Below are 16,726 nucleotides of genomic sequence, written 5' to 3' on the forward strand. Positions count from 1 at the left end.
GGAGATTAGAAAGTTGTGGAAATGTGGAAGTTCAGTGCCATGGGCTAACTTGTACAGAATTAGATGTACTGAAAGAGTAAGAAATCTGTTGGGTAAAGCTTATCTCTTTGTGCCTTAAATTAAACCATAAATGAGTAATGTTAATTACCTAAGATCTGTTTTGTATTACACTGGAAATGAAGCAAAGATTTTTTTTCCCATTTGCTTGGGAATTGCGTTGTGCTTGAGAGTCTTCTACTTCACTGCTTTGAGTTTCCTCTTGTTGGATTTACTTGTGGCTTACAGGGGCTAGAAGTGCAAAAGGATCCTCTGGGTAGGTAGTTCAAGTGATGCAACTGCATTTTATAAAGGCCCTTGGTTTCTCTTTTCTGTTCTTTAGGCCAACAGGTTGTACATGGGTGTGTGATGGGACTGAATAACCCTCAATTTATATTTTCTTTGTTCTATCCCATAGACATGGTGAGGAAGAGCCATTAACATTCCTTTAGCTCTGTAGATAGAAGCATTTATATAAGTGAGATTTGTCAGAGTGTTACACCTCAAGGAGATTAAAATTATATTCCTTGGGCGTGTTCCAGTCCATCCATCTTGATTCTGAACTACTTATTGCTGGTTACAGCAAATTCATATGGAATCATATGATGCGTAGTGGGAAACATAGACTTTTCATTTACCCATGTCTTTGCTATCATCGTATGAAATACCTGCTTATGCTTGACTGCAGTGGTTTTTTTTGTACCTTAAACAATCACAGTATGTGATATTTTCAAATCAGTAGTTTAAATGACATTTCTGGCTTGCAGTTTGTGTCTTGCCAGTCTCAACATCAGCAGCTTGATTTAAATTTCAGCCATTTTTTAGAAACTCTGATCTGCAAAACAGTTGACTCCTCTTCAATAATTTTTACCAGGTAAGTCTAATCCTGAGACAGATAAAGTGAGTAGAGATTTCTGAAGTGTTGTATCAAAAGTGAGAATGCAATTGTTTTTCAGTGAGCCCTGTGAAATTTGGAGATTATTTTGGAGCTCACCCATCAGCTATCATCCTTCTAACTAAACATAGTTTTCAATAGATGCTCTGATAGTTGGGTAACACATCTGCAAGAGATTATAATCTGTTTAGGCTAGTTTTTTTGAGAGGGAGAGGGGGATTTTAATTTTTTTTTTTTTTAGCTTGTCTCATAGAAAGGAGTCAGTTTGATCTGCTGTTCAGTGTTTTCTGTTGATTTGCTGTGCAACCCAAATGACTGAAAGGTTGGGTTTTGTGATTCCCTTTAAACTTTACAAAAATTGATTGGATATCAGCTATCTGGCCTCTAAAGGGTGTAGACTGAAATAGTTTGTGCATATGTATCTAGGCAATAGCTTTGTGTTCAGGGACAGACCTGAAGGCAGGAACAACTTGGCTAGGATGTTGGCTTGTTTGCATAGACACCCTGTGTGGCTTCATCAAGTTATGGAAACTCTGAAATTACTTGTCTATGTTTATAAGATGAAAAGGAATTGGTCTAGGGAAGGGTGCATATTTAATATGTGGCTGTTGAAGGTAAATCAGTTAATATTTGCAGTGTGCTTTGAAAGTTCAGTTGCATGGTGTTGTGCAAGATGTTTTGTTCATGGTTGGCTTTGGTTTTTGAGTGACTAAGACAGAAGCAATCAGTGTGTATTTGCTGATTTGAATAACTTGTGTTTTGCGTATGAAGCTGTATGTAGGGACAGAAAAGCACTGAGTTGTACTGTGTGTGCTATTTCTGGAATATCAAGCAGGCTTAAGATTCAGAGGAGGAGGAGTTTCTGGGATTTTTCCAAATTCTGTCAACAAAACAAATTCTACCCGCATTAATCATCAGAACGAATTGGAGTTATTTGTGTGTTGTAGCATAGCCTGGCTGAAACAGGCTACTTGACCTTGTTCCTAATGTAATGGGACTTTCCCCAAGAGACTGTTAAATCACTCATCACTACTTTGCATATTGAAATTATTTACACTGATCATTAAATCTTCAGTGAAGTGAAAGGAGCAGTTGGCTCTTGGAATGCCTTGAGATTTTGCCTGTGCTTAAGAGCAAGATGAAATGCCCACCTTTAGAGCACCATGCTATGGCACCTGCATCTGCTGCTGCCCAGGGTAATTTGGGTACCTTAACATTAGGTGTTACTGTGCTGAGCAGCCATTGGCAGTGATTAGGCTTTCTGCCAACACACCTCTTAGCTAGCAGTGAGATTTATCATCTCTTGTATTAAGGTCTTGTTTTGTTCAAGGAATAGTTGCATGATCCACTTTTCTCAAAGTAGTGAAGTCTTTATTCTGAAGGAATAAGCTAAAAATTCAGCCTAAATTTTCCACCTTTGGTATACAATACCATGTGCAGAGTGAGCTTTGACTATTTTATATCAAAAAAGAGCCATGAGAAAAGAGTAGCCCACTAAGGTCATGCCATGTTGGAATAAGCTTCCTTTAGAACATGGCCAGGGTTGTACACTTGTAAGAGTGTTGTACACTTTCCTTTAAAATGTCTAGGAGCTATTTGACAAGACAAGTGGAACTGTGGAATATAGACTAAAATGCAGCAGATTATGGCACAGAAAACTGTACCCAGAGTTGAACTGAAATATATATATATTTTCCCTGATCAACAAAGATAGCAAGCAGGGAGGGTGTGGAAATGATCAGTCTCTTTATTGATTGGAACAAGTATGAGTTGTTCAATGGCTATGGGCTTGGGAAAGTTCTCATTCATATGGGGGAGTTACTGAAATGTCTTACAGGTACTGCAATTTTAAAAAAACCTGCTGCTTTTCAAAAGAAACATTTCTAGGTCTAGCCTTTTTGAATGTAAATAATTTTGCAACTTCATGTTACCCCCAGGTGCCTTAATGCATTGAAAATCTAGTGAATTAGAGTAAAATGAACAAAATACCAAAATAATTTGTTAATTCATGTTACCTGTGCTGGGTGCAGAGGCAGAAAAGTCAGCTGGACATTGCAGAAGGAGTGAAAATACAAGTTATAACCTAACTGGATTTTTTTACATTGTTAAAAGGTAAACCTTTTAAGTATGTTTAACCCTCCTATTCTTTACTTCATGGAGCTTAGGTGTTGCTAAGGGGGGATGGGCTGAAGCCCTCCTGCCCAGCTCTGTGTGTCTGGGTGCTGCAGTATCCTGCTGGTCTGACACAAGTAGAAACTGGGAGAAAAAGGCAGCTTACTCTAAGGATCATCTCAGACCCAGACTGTAGCCTCTGCTGTGTCTAGAGCAGAGATGAAAAGTACTTAGAGAATGAATTACTCACTTCAAAATCCCAGTATAAATAAGAGTAAGTGCTACTGATGGTTGCAGAGTAGAAGTGGGAAGTGAAGTTTATCACTGTCGATATTTTGAAGCTCAGTTTATTCTTTCATGTACTTTTTCTTCTGTATTGTCTTCTGTTCAGTACCCCCATACCAGGCCTGCAGTATTCTGTTAATGGGCATGCTCTAAAGTACAGATTCTTTTGTCTGCACTGTCTATAAATATATTAATGTTAGTTCAGGTGTTTGCTTACTGTTATTTTTCAAGTTCCAGTTTCATGTTTTCAGTGATCTCAAAGTCACTCTTGAATTTTAGTGATGGTGGCAGAAGCCATAAGCTGTTCTGCTGGCCTTGGTAAACTTCAGCAAATTAAATATATTTTGAAGGAGTTTGTTGTTGGGAAGGAGTGGTAAGACAAAGTTCCAGGTCACAAAGAGGTGGAATGGACATCAAGTGATAGCTTAGTAGTTTGTCCCAGTAACTGCACAATACCCCCTAAACAGCTGAAAAGGGAGGTGTATGTGATTCTTCTTTGGGAATGGGTTTTCAAAGGTGACTGAAAATAAACCAGTATTTTTTTAGAAAACTTTCAGTTCTGAAAGCAGGCATGAGTACATAAAATTGAATTATTTGTCTGTTACGCTGAAATAAGGAGAGGAATCATTTAACATGTTGCGTTTTGAATCCAATAGTGTATTACTGGGTTTTAACTAGCTAGATCTTGTTTGTTTAAATGTGCTAAGTTCCTACTTATTTGATGTGTTCAGTGGACAAGTCCCTGTACACCTTTTTTTGGTGCTGGACAAATATCCTTCAACAGGAAACAAAGAATCCTGATCTGGGAGGCTTTACAAAATGTGCTTGTAGTCTAGCAGTAGCTGCTGTTGAGATGTCTACTTGCTCAAGAAAATTTACTAAAAAATACTCAATTTCTTAAAAATCAGAAAACCCAAGAAAGCTTACTTGCACTATTAGCTCAGTAATGAAAATGTTAATGGAGAACAAAAATGGTAAATTTTCAGATTTGTAGTTTAAATCAGGACAAGAGGCATGATGGGAGAATTATTTTTTTCATAAAGGCTTGTCTGCATTGCCTGATTTGATAAACAGCTTGGCTGTCCTTTTGGAACTTTAAATAACATATATGCAGGGGTGAACCAAGTAGTTGTGTTTTCATTAATTGTGAATGAAGTAATTTGTTATGTCCAGAGTATCTCAGAAATTTAATGAGAAAACAGAAGCTGTGTTGCAATCAAGCTGATCCTTTTATATTTTACATCCTGATACTGTTGATAAGACATGAGTGGGATTGTTTTGAAAGACATTTGCAATCTGCAAAGTTGGTATTTTCAGCATGCCTTTGGGTGTTTCATATCATTGGCAAATGCATGGATCGTCTTCAGAGGTGGGAACTGATAATGTGTCCCTGAGATTTCAAACAAGTACCATCTGGAAACTCATGATAACTTGTGGTTTTGATTTGTAGCTCCTGTCAGGGGTGCAGACACAAGGAGAGAGGTTGTTTGCTTGGAATGTTTTCTGTAGGACAAGTTGCATGGAAGTTGACAGTTAACTGTATCTGATGCAATGTTGAGAACTAGCAAATGGTCGGTAAGTATTTTGTGTGCCATGGAAAGGCACACAAATAAAACCCCAAACTTTTTCTTGCTATTCTCAACTTTGTTGAGGTTTTTCCTTCTGCCAAGCAAAGCCTATTGTCTGCAAATAAGCAAAGTCCATGTCCCTGGAGGAAGATGTACCTTCCTCCTCCACTGATGATTCACAGCATTTCTGGACTAGTATTTATGAGAAGATTCTTTACCAATACTTGTTGAGGTCTCTCAATGCCCAGTGGTTCAAGAAATCATTAAATTAACCAGCACCTAATTTCAGTAACCTAATTTGAGTGACAGTGGGTTTCTGTGACACAGGGATGTTGAAAGAAAAGAAGTAGTTTAGCAACTTTGTTCCAGTCAAGCTGCTCCATGACTTCTGTAACTGGCTGTGAGGTGTCCTCATGCTTAGATATTTGGGGGCAGATGATTCCCTTGGAGTACAGTGTGGGCACACATTCCAGATACCTTGGATGTTACTGGGTCTGGCTGCAGAGCATGAAGTGGCAGCCAGGCTAGCAAGGGAGGGAGCAGAGATGTTTTGGAAGGAAGAATTGCACATGACAAAATGTTTAATGGGGAGGTCCATAAATGGGAACAAAGGCTGGAATACAGCATGTGGAAACAGAGAAACTGGAGGTATATTTGTTGTGTGAGTTAGAAGTAAGAAAATCAGAAAAGGTGAGAAGGAAAACTCACAAAGTGATTAGGAACAGGATAAGGACAGCTAGAAGGAAAGGGCCTGGAGGAGCCTTCAGTGATTACAGAGAAAGATCTGCTTTCAGACTGAATTTCTCAGACTGATGTACAGTATTTAAAAGTATGTCATACTAGTTATGAGTCATGTTTTTTGAGCAAACTGTCCTGAGCAAACCTGGTAGGGGTTTCAGTGCAGAGAGAGGAGTGGTGTGCTTAAGTAAAGAGAGGCTGCTCTTTTAGGGCTTCACTAGCTGTCTTTTTTCTAATTTTTTGCTTTGTGAGTGTTTTGATTTTCAAGGAGATGTAGTTTGGGGGGTTTTGAAGGAAAACAAAGTTTTGGAAAAAGAATTGAAAGACTAAAATTAAGAGACCAGGCAAAACCCAAGTCAGTTGTTTATTTTCAGCTGATACTATTACTACAGTCTTCTTAAGAAATTCTGCTGATTTATGGTTTCTGTAATGATAACAAACTTGACACTGATAGAAAATAATTGTAAATATTATTTTCCTCTGTAGGTATACTGATGTTTCAGACTCTTGCCATTTTATCATCTTAGTATTGCATAATGCAGCCAATTCATGTTTTCCAGAGTTTCCCAATTAGCTTAAGTGTTCAGAAGTTTCCATGACCTTTAGGTTCCTTTGTACTCTATGTTGTTTTTCAGAGTATGATAGACTTTGTGGTTTACTTCCAGTGTAGCCTTTTTTTTTTTATGGAAAAGATGTCACAATGCAAAAAGACCATGGTTTTGAGTTGTGTTTTTGTGCATTTAATACAAAGCATGATTTGATATATCCCTTTTTTTTTTTTTCTAAAAATGTCTTGTCATAGAGGAAACTGTTTAAGTAGCTCATAAAAAAAGTTGTCAGCAAAATTTCATAATTTAAAAAGTATCATTAGGCTGAATATATGGCAAAAATAACTTGAAGATCCCCTTAGAGAAGACTGTTGCAGGATACATGCACCTGTATCATATTCACTGCCATAAATTGTTGTTCTAATTAGGAACGGCGAAAAGAACGACACGTACTCTCAAGGGAGTCACAACAGGAGAATTTCTCTAGTTTATTGCTCTAGCTCGTCTTATAGACAGATACGTGGAAAATACAAAAAGGAAACTCTTATTGGTTAGCAAAGTGCTACATCACCATTGTTGGTCAGTGGGGCTCACCACCCCCCTGACTTTCTCCTGCAAGGAAAACAAGAGGACAGACAAACAGCACCTGGCAGTTGTTTTCTGTCTCTGAGGATTGTTTTGAAATCCTATGAATTTCCCAGGCTAGCTTCTCAGGCAGGACTGAGAGGCCATGGGCCTGCAGCTTGCTCCAAAGCTAGCATCCATAATAAATGACATTCACTGTACTTATGGTTCTTGCTTCAGTTTTGCCTGTCAGTCTCTGTGACTTGCTGGAAAACCTGTGAAGTTTAGATTGTCCTGTTCACTCAGATCAGTGTGAGCTCCCAAACACAGGCCTCTGTTCTTCACTGAAATGGTGGAGCTTTGTCAAAACCCTTACTTACAGAGTTGTACAAGGTGGCAGGTAGAGACCTTCCAAGGAAGGGTGCGCGTTTGCCTTAGTGCGTGCAGCATCACATTCATGTGGTGCTTCCACCCACACCTAAACACTTCCTCTGTCTGCCTGCACTACAGACAGGGAATCCTCAGGGCTGTCTGCCCCTGCTCCTCTAGGCATGTATTGAGAAGCCTGAGGTTATTTGTCAGAGCTCTTTGACTCTTTATTTGGGGACAGCACTGAGCAGTAGCACCTACTCTTTTCAGAACAGTTATAGGTATATACACACACACACACACACACACACACACATATATACATAAATACATACATTCACCTATATTTATATATGTATAGGTAGCCAATCACTCCAGTCTCTGTGCCCTGAATAAATAATTGTTACCGTGGTATTGCTTAATACTTCGTAATTACGAAGTCAGAAGATGTTGTTTATACATGCCAAGCCCAGTCTGCTGTTTTGGTCCATGTTTGTTTCCACACATCCATCAAGGCCTTGCAAAGCAAAATGTGACCGCTGACAAGTTATTCCCACAATGTTGCAAATGCTCAGATCTTCCTGCAACCTGATACAAAAGGGCCCCGTTGGCAATTTTTTTTCTTTTTAACTGAATTTTTCTTGAGAAAATGCAGTAGGCTGTGGTTAGTTTGCACCAGTGCATGCAATTATGTAATTATGAATAGGGCAGTAAAATACTAAGAAAATTCAGCTGTCATTTTGAAGAGTTGATATGGACTCTTACTTAATAAATTAATATAACTCATAAGTATGTGTCTATATGTTTATATATATGCATAATCAAAATTTACACATATGTGTATTCATATGAGAGATTGTGAGAATTAATTAGGAAAAAAAATTAAAAATAAATGCAGAAATAGAACAACTAAATATGATACAACAATACTGTTGCTGTAAGAGGAGGACAAACCTCATTTATAGTTTTATTTTCCTTAAATGATTTTTAGCTATGAACATGAATGAGACTCCTTTTCCCAAAACTGCTCAAGAGATTTTATGCTGTGAGAAGCCTTTGCATTTCATCTTCTGTTCTGCAAAGGCTGAAACCTGTTAAGGAATGAATTTACATGTATTTGGAAGACTTTTTTATATGTCTAAAATATATAAAGCGTTGCTGTTGTCCCTCAGTCAAGGAGTCAATATATTAATAGCCTGGAAACCAAACTGCTATTTGAAGTGAGTCCTGTTGGTTTAGTATGTAAGGACTTTCTAAACTTCAATGTGTTACTTTTTCCAAGGCTGTTTTGAAGAGAGGGGTTTGATTTTGGCTTTAGAGGTGAAGAATTGCCAGTGTTGTCTCTTCCTGCACACCTGGAAATCATGGTACAAAGAGGAACTGAAACCAAGCCCAGAGCTGGTATTTTCTGTCTCATGGCATCTCCCCTCTGAATAAAGATATCACTTGAAAATGATTGTGCTTTGCACTCTCCGATGAGGGCTACTTCAACTGTTGTCTGTTAAATGAAATGTCTCACTTAAATGTTGGCCTCTTGCTATTTTGTGTCTGTGTGTGTGTGTCCCACCCCTTATTCTCAGGTGGGTGTGTTATGGGTGTGGGGCTGAATTTATAAACATTTTATGCTGCTGGGAAGAATAAGAAATACAAGGTCTTGGCAGTGTAACTGGAAAACTGTTTTTAAAATGTGTTTGTTTTCATACTTGGTACATCTGACTAGGCCAAAAGATCACTCATTTTCTGACATTGAAACTCTGATTCTTTGCTTCTCTGTACATGATTCCTAATCTATTTTTTTCTTTTAACCTCTGATTATCTAATAATAAAATAGTCTGTTCATTAGTCTAAAAATGTAGTTTTCATGCAGCCTGGGTTGGAGGAGAGATTCTTTGTGTTGTCCCATTTGTATTTTGGCTTCTATGTAGGCTAAAGAACAGAGTGCTTTTTCCCAACCTGACAGGGTCAGATATTTGTGTTGTTTAAAGTAGCTAAAGGTCTGAGTGTTGCTTTGTTGCCTTTCCCTGTTGTGAAAGGAAGTTGTGTTTTAGCCAAGTTAATAGTGTAATCTTAGCCAATAATGATTAGAACCCTGAATGTTTTCTCTTATTTAGCATAAGTTACGTTTTATGCATTACTTTAAATCAAATTACTGCTTCGTAGGTTAAGTGGCTGATAGCTAATTGTAAACAACTTTTTCCTTGAAAAAAATGTAAATGAGACAGAAAGCTTTTTCAATTTTAGTATTTCGTCATAACTGTGTATGCGTGGAGGAAAAGGATATTCATGTCTGTATGGATACATTCACGAAGAGTGCATATATAAATATGCCTAAGTCTTGGCAGGCTTTCTCCTGCTTTAGCAGGATGTCAATTTGAGTAAGGCATCCTAAAAATTATGTTTTACCTGTATTCATTGCTCACTTGCTTATGTTATTTAATGATGCATCAGTCAATACTTCAGTATTGTAGTACTGATTCATTGTAGTGAATAGCAGCAAGTGACATGAATTTTCTTATCCAAACTGATACAAGCTATTCTGATGAATGCTAAAGCACTAAACTATTTGTGATAGATTATCTTTATTCTTTTGTTCAAAAAAAGAAGCTTTAACTTCACAAGGACAATGGCTATGCTAGTAATTCTGTACTATTGGCCATGTTTTACAGGATTAGTGTTTATATATGTGCTTCTGCAGATAATCCTGGGATTCAGTTCTGTTAATGAATTTAGATATCAATAGGCTCTGAACATACAGAAAGGTTTGGATCCTGAAAAAAATTGTATCCTTATCTAAATGGAGGCAGATATTGGTTGCATGAATAGCTTTTGTCTGAAAGTTTCTGAGCTATAATTACACCATAACTAAGATATAATCAAAACTAGAAATATGCATGTTTCTTTCCAAACCAGCTATGTTGACTTTTCTCTTTAGTAGAGGTTCACATTTTATAAATTGTGATTCGTTTCTTTTGTAGTATTAATTCACAGTGGAGCTGAAGCAGGGATTTTATTTTCTTAGAGAAACCTGCTTTTGTTGACCACTTAATTTTGCCTTTGTCTCAGCAAGATCTTTATGGGAGTGTGCATTTCTGGGAGTTGTGACATTCGTTTTAGCTTTGTTTTCCATCATGTGCAACTTAATGGTGTCGCAGCTGGTAAATGAGATTAACTATTAATTCTCCATTGGCAAAAAACTTAAAAAGAAATTACAATGGAAGTGCTCATGTACCTCTTTTTTTCCTAAAACACAAAACAATGAAAAACCCAGAAATAAGCCCTTCCAAGAATGTAATTGAATACAAAGTAATCTTGCAAATACCAACTTATTATTAATGGCTCAGTTTGGTATTTTTTTTTTAATATGATATAAGTTAGAAGCTGACAGATTAAATAATTCGTAACACAGGTTTGTTTCTTTTTGTTTTGTAGATAACTCTGCTGAAGCAGATTTATGGTTGCTGAACAGTTGTACAGTAAAAAATCCTGCTGAGGACCACTTCAGAAACTCCATCAAGTAAGTAGTTTCCTTACAAAGATACTTAACTATCAAATAATATTGCATGTCTTAAAGCTTTGTGTTTTCAATCTAGAAGTAATTTTGGGTTTTAGAGCAAGAAATGTGCTGAGTTTGAGTGTTACAATGGTGAATTCTCTAGGATGGATTTGCAAGGTAGAGTGGATTTTTTTTAAATAGCAATAACTTGCAAGTGATTACCACTACACTTATTTAGGAGAACTTCCAACCCATTTAGTTAGGGGCTTTTATATCGCTTTTCAAGACAATGTTGTAATAGTCTTCTGAAGAGTTGACTGTGCTTTTGATTTATTTTTTTTTTTAATATGTGAATTGTTAGGTTGTTTCATTTTTCATCTTCTCAAATATGGCCTAACTGGGACCTCCTTTTCAGTGGTGTGCAGCAATGGCCATAAATTAAATGACAAGTACCTTAACATGGGAAAGAACTTCTTTATGTTGAGGGTGTCAGAGCACTGAAGAGGCTGCCCAGGGGTTGGTGGAGTCTCCCTCTCTGGAGACTTTCCAAAGCCACCTGGATGTGTCCCTGTGTCACCTGCTCTGGGTGACTTTCCCATGGCAGGGGGTTTGAACAAGATGATGTCCAGAAGTCCCTTCCAGCCCTACCGGTTTTGTGATTCTTTTAAAAGGGTATCTGGTGTATACTTAAAACCAGCTATTTCACTATACATTTTTCTGAAAGATTAGTTGATTAGCTTACAATACAAGTCTTGTGAAGAATGTGTTTTATTATTCAGTACCATTCCATTGATGTCAAACAAAATGACATGGTAGTGACTTTTGCCTCCAATTTCTGCAGAAGTGTAGTTGTGATGAGAGTAACTGGAAAACCTGTACACATACAGCTATCACTGCCCAGTGTAAAGAAACAATGTGGTATGTGTCTTGTAGATTTTATCTTTAGTAAACAAGTTTGTGCAGCCATTTGTTTAGTGTGGTTCGCTGGGGATGGACTGGCTGTTGAAGTCCATTTTGGTTAGAAACACATGGCTCTCTGGAAGGGAAGGAGGGGAGAGAGAAGCTGGATATAAGCTACCTGCTCGCAGTGCTGGGGTTACTAACAGACTCTCAGGGCTGTAACCTGGAACAGAAACCACTTGCCTGCTGTGGCTGGCACAGCAGAAATTTCCTCCACCCCTGAGAGTGCTTTACTTCCTGGCTGCTGGTGTTGTACTTGGTGACCAGAATGGCTTATGCCTTTTCTTCTCTATTGCCAGAAACAAAGAAAAAAAGCAAACTATTCCCAGAATACTTCCAACAGTTAGTGTGTGTTGGCCAACAGAACTGATGACAAGATAGTTTCCAGTTCAGTTGTGGCCATCCTTCTATTTTACTCATCCTGTGCCAGAAATGATGTGGTATGGTGTGTGTCCTAGCCAGGAGAATAGAGTTGGTTAAGAAAAAGGGCCTAACTGAAAGCAAATGACCAAAAATATTTCTTTGAAGAACATGTTTCTGTTGCTGCTCTGTTCATGAACCTGATGTTACTTGTAGCCTTTCTGTTATTTTATTCTTTATTTATTCTTTTTCATCCTTAAATTTCCCTGTACTTGTTCTTTTCCTGTAGCATACATCATTCATTCTCTAATCTCAGATCCTGGCAGTCCCCAGCCCTGGAGAATGACAACTTCTGTAGTTTTTTCTGATTTTTCATAAGGCGCACTGTCACAGGGGATACACATTGATTCTGTAAAGAACACAACTTCTCCCAAATAGTTCTTAATTTGTTACAGCAAAAACCCAATGCATGAAATTTGGGTGATACAAAATGAACTGCCGTTATATCCTGTCACAGCAGCCTGTTGGTAACTGTGGAGATCTTTGTTTTTCTCAATTGAGTAACAAAATAAATATGTAGTGTGTGTGTGTTGTCAAAGCGAACATGCTTGGAGTAGAAAAATTAATACTCAGCCTTGTAAAATTCTTCTTTAAAAAAAAAAAAAAATCAGTCTGAAAGTGTTACATAGTAACAGATGTATGTTACATGTGAACATCATGTTCTGTGAGAAAATTATTTATTCTTTGCCTACTGCAACAGTTCCTTCATTGCTTGCATATACGACTTTAAAATGTACTGAATCAAACCAGTGGTAGTGTGTTCACACTGGTGGTTAAAGAATGACTGTGAAAAGCTGATCCTTCACTAATACCGTGGGCCAGATGTGTATCTGCCAGAACCCAACAATTCCTGTAGGTTCAACCTTTTTTGGTCTGATTTTCTTCTAAAAAAGGAACAGAGCCACTCCCAGACACTCTGAACCTTTGCAGATGTGTTTACAGGTGATACAAGATGAGTGACAGTATAATCTTTATGCTCTTTTGTTTTTCTTTTTTCTTACAGCTCTTAGGGATAGTCTCCTGTTCTTCATTATCAGTAAAGTTGAGCTTGCTGAACCAGAGTAATGGTATGGAGGGCAATTAAAGACATTAGTTTATTGATGGGAATTGAGAGAGTTTCCCGGGCAGATTTTATTCTCAGTTGGTTAATCTTAAAATAAGATTAAAGTAGAGTTAGGCAATAGCAGTAAAGAATTCCCACTATAATTAAGTGGGTGGAGTTAAAAAAAATAATTATTAAGGCTTGTGTTTTGATTAGTGATGAATCTACCTCTTGTGTAGTAGAGTAGTTGCTGGGCATTCCAGGAAATAAGCAGCTTTTGGAAAGTTCCATTTTTTGAAGTTGACTTTATTTTGCCTTAGAATTTAAAATTAAATAATACTTTAAAAATAATCTATTTATTTAAAAGTCAGTCACATCCTTGTTTTGCTGACAGTGTTTCAGTAGGATGTCTTTGTTTTGGACCTGGTCATCTGTCAGTGTGACCAACTTGGATGAGTTAGCTGTATATGTATATGTGTTTTATAAACAGTATAGATAATAAAAAATAAGTAAAATATCATTAAAATTCTTCCAGAGAGGTGTCACTATTTATTTGTTTTGGGGGATGTTGGGTAGTTTTTTGGTGGTTCGTTTATGTGCCTCTGCTTATTGTGTTTGTAGGTTTTTTTGGTTTTTATTTTCTCATTTGCAGAAGGTTATCAGGTAACATTTTCCGCTATAATTTATTTTAGTCAAAAGTAGTAGTTTCTTAAAACTTAGCTGTTAATAATAGCAAGAATAAACATTCAAGAAGTAAGTTACTAACCTTAACTTGTGTAAACCACAGTAAATCTAGCAAGACTGATGAAGAAAATCAAGCCTGTAAGTGTGTGATAGAGAAGCTTGCTTCCTTTAAAGTAAAGTTATTTTGCTCTTCAGTTTCAGCCTCTCTGCATTAATTTCTGCGTGCTCTGATACTCTTTTCTGGACTGTTACATCTCAGATATGTAACCCAGTTTTCCTGATGACCTCTGAAGATTCAGAGACTCTTGAGTGTTTCTAGGTAGCAGTCTTGCCTCTTGCTTGATCCTTTCCTGGGTGCTGGTGTAAGTTACTTGTGTTTGGGGACTTTGGCTTTTCCTTGAGGAGTTCTCTTGCTGGCTGAAGTATTATGTTTAGGAATTTGGTGTCTCTCTTATCAAAACAGCCAGAATGATGCTGTCTGGGTGGAAAGGTGGTTATGCTGTTGAGGTGTTCGTGGCTTGTCTCATGGCATAGAGTAAGTCTGACTGCTATAAATAATCATCTTTGTTACTATATATAATTAACATATAGCATTAACACACTTTCTCTGATGTATTTGTTGCTGCATTCACTTTAAGGCATGCTCCAGTGTGTGTTCAGCCCTTTTCTTTCTGATGGCTATGAGCTGTGACAGAGATGCAAGGGCTTTTAGCACTGAAGTAGCACCATGTGGCTTCCAGTTCTGTCCTTGCTTCAGTTTTCACCAATTCATGAATAAACACTGTGTGTGGGATCTCACTTTCATGCTAGAAGGAGCATCAAAAACCGTAGAATTTGTGGAAATGTTAGTTTAAGAGGACTGTGACTGTAGACCTTGCAAGTTGTTTAAAGCTCTCAGTGGATTAAATTGAAGAGTAAAAGGCATGACTGCCTTTGGATGCTACAGTGTTTCTGTTCACCAAATGCAATTGTGTTGATATTAAGTACAGAAGGATGCTATTCTTTAAGAAATAAAAAAGCTTGTTCAGAGATAAGAATAATTTTCTGCAGCTTGAAATATTTGAAAATGAAAATAACCCTCGAAGAAGGTTTGTTTTTTGTTTTTTTTCCCCCCAACATTTATGAATGTAATTTATATGATGCATTTTGCAAGTTGAGCAAAATGAAAAATCGCACACTCTGCAGGGTTATCACTTTCTTTAACACAGCATTAATCCTTTTGCTGTTCCTAATACATTTCCAGTGTAGAAGCAGACTATGATTTATTTATACTGTTCATGCAGTAAAATCTAAGGCATGATGTACTTCCAGGAGAGGAAATGTAAGTATTTCAAAACTCTTTATTTTATGCCTCCTCTTAGCTTAAGAAGATAATTTCCACCAGGTGTAAGATTCTGAGCTGAGTTTCATAGCCTGGCTGTTTGTTGGATTTTACAGAAGTAGTGTGTTGCTGTGACTTCCAGTGTTTGTGTTGGAGTACTTAAGGTTAACTGGATGGTTCTAAGAACTGTAGGCAGAAATACTGCTGTTTTCCACTTGTATTGAAGAAATCTGAGGAAGACCTGAATTCTATGAGGTAAAAATGCCTGCAAAACAAACTTCATTGGGTGGAAGTTTGACACTTGATTTCTTTTGCCCCTATAACTGTTGCCAATAATACTCCTTGCTCAGACTCTCTAAAGTCTGAAAACCTTGTCTTTTGCCAGGATGAGAGGCTCACACACTTAGATATTGATGAAGTGCTTCTATTCAAGATTTATGCCATATTCACAGTGAGAGGAACTCCTTCCCCAGACAATAGGAGTTACTTGGTTTTGAGTGGAGGCTGTAAATCAGTTACCTAGAATTTAAAATCACGATTCTTTTCTAAGAACAACCTGAGGAGCCTAGGTGACTACTGAAGTTGCTTCATCAAAACCTTGATTGGAATAGATTTAGGCACAACATTTACATGTTTACAGATGTAGGAAATCTATTAAGATCTCAGCAATCACACACCATTAACCAAAGTTAATTTTAAAATTAGTTTTGGAGCTCATTGTTTGGTAAAGAAATTACATTTTTTTTTAGGAAGTGCTCTAATCTTTGATGTAATGTGTACAAATTAATTAGTTGAAAACACTGAGTATTTCTCTTATGTTCACCAGATTATTTTTTTTTTAAGCTTCTGGGTTTTCCTTGCAAAAATTTACAGAAGGGTTTTCTACTTCAGCATTTGAGAATTTTTCTTTTGTACAGCTGTGCCCATCCATATTGCAAAACAATGATTTTTAAAAATGTTCATTCTACTAGTTACTGTTTCTCAGCTTAAGCAATACCAGCTTCACAGTTATGTATTTGGTCAAGCTTTACCAAGAAGCATAGCTGACTCCAAGTGCTCTATGGCTTCTACATGCTGCAGAAGGATTTTATAGGCTTAGCACAAAAATATTATTAAACTGAAGTCTTAATTTAAAACCTTACCAATCTAGTAAGTATTTTTTTCTTCTTTTTACACTTATTAAATATTGTCACCCATGCTTTTAGTGTCTTAAGCTGATGGAAGACATAGCTGTTGATGAAAAATTCTGTGATTTAAATGATGCTTGTTAGTGGAAGTTTTTTAGCTGCATTTGAGTGTGTTCCTTTTCTTGCACTCACGACTGCCGTAAAAGAGAATGTTAAAAGCTGTTTGATGTGATGTTATAAAATGTAAAAAAAGCACACCATATAGAACTGAGTGCTTTCCATTGCATAGTGTTTAGAAGATAAAAGGATTATGGACTGCTTGTGATTGCATGTGTTACATGGCCACATTTTGCAGAGATTTGCAAAAGCCTAGGCTATAAACTTGCGTGCACTTCAGTTTAATATTTTAAAAGGTTTTTAAAAAAGTACAAGAAAAGGAAAAGAACCTGTTAAAATCAACTTCTGAATGAATATTTTCTATTCTGATAGGAACACATTTGGGACTGCTTTAAGTACTGCATGATACTGATGCTTTGAGATGTTGGCACAGTACTGATTAAGTTT

The 16,726-nt window shown here is 37.1% G+C and overlaps 1 protein-coding gene across 2 annotated transcripts in view; it reads left to right on the forward strand.

Moving 5' to 3' along the window:
• The window catches only part of CDKAL1 (CDKAL1 threonylcarbamoyladenosine tRNA methylthiotransferase), a 377,626-nt gene that overhangs the window by 56,781 nt on the left and 304,119 nt on the right, over positions 1–16,726 (forward strand). For both annotated transcript variants that reach the window (XM_086842602.1, XM_023919638.2), the window contains exon 5: positions 10,545–10,629. In XM_086842602.1, coding sequence (XP_086698728.1) covers positions 10,545–10,629 — 85 coding nt within the window. The remainder of the gene's footprint in view (positions 1–10,544; positions 10,630–16,726) is intronic.

The sequence above is a fragment of the Cyanistes caeruleus genome, chromosome 1 (assembly GCF_971803275.1).
Source record: "Cyanistes caeruleus chromosome 1, bCyaCae1.hap1.1, whole genome shotgun sequence".
Taxonomy (NCBI): domain Eukaryota; kingdom Metazoa; phylum Chordata; class Aves; order Passeriformes; family Paridae; genus Cyanistes; species Cyanistes caeruleus.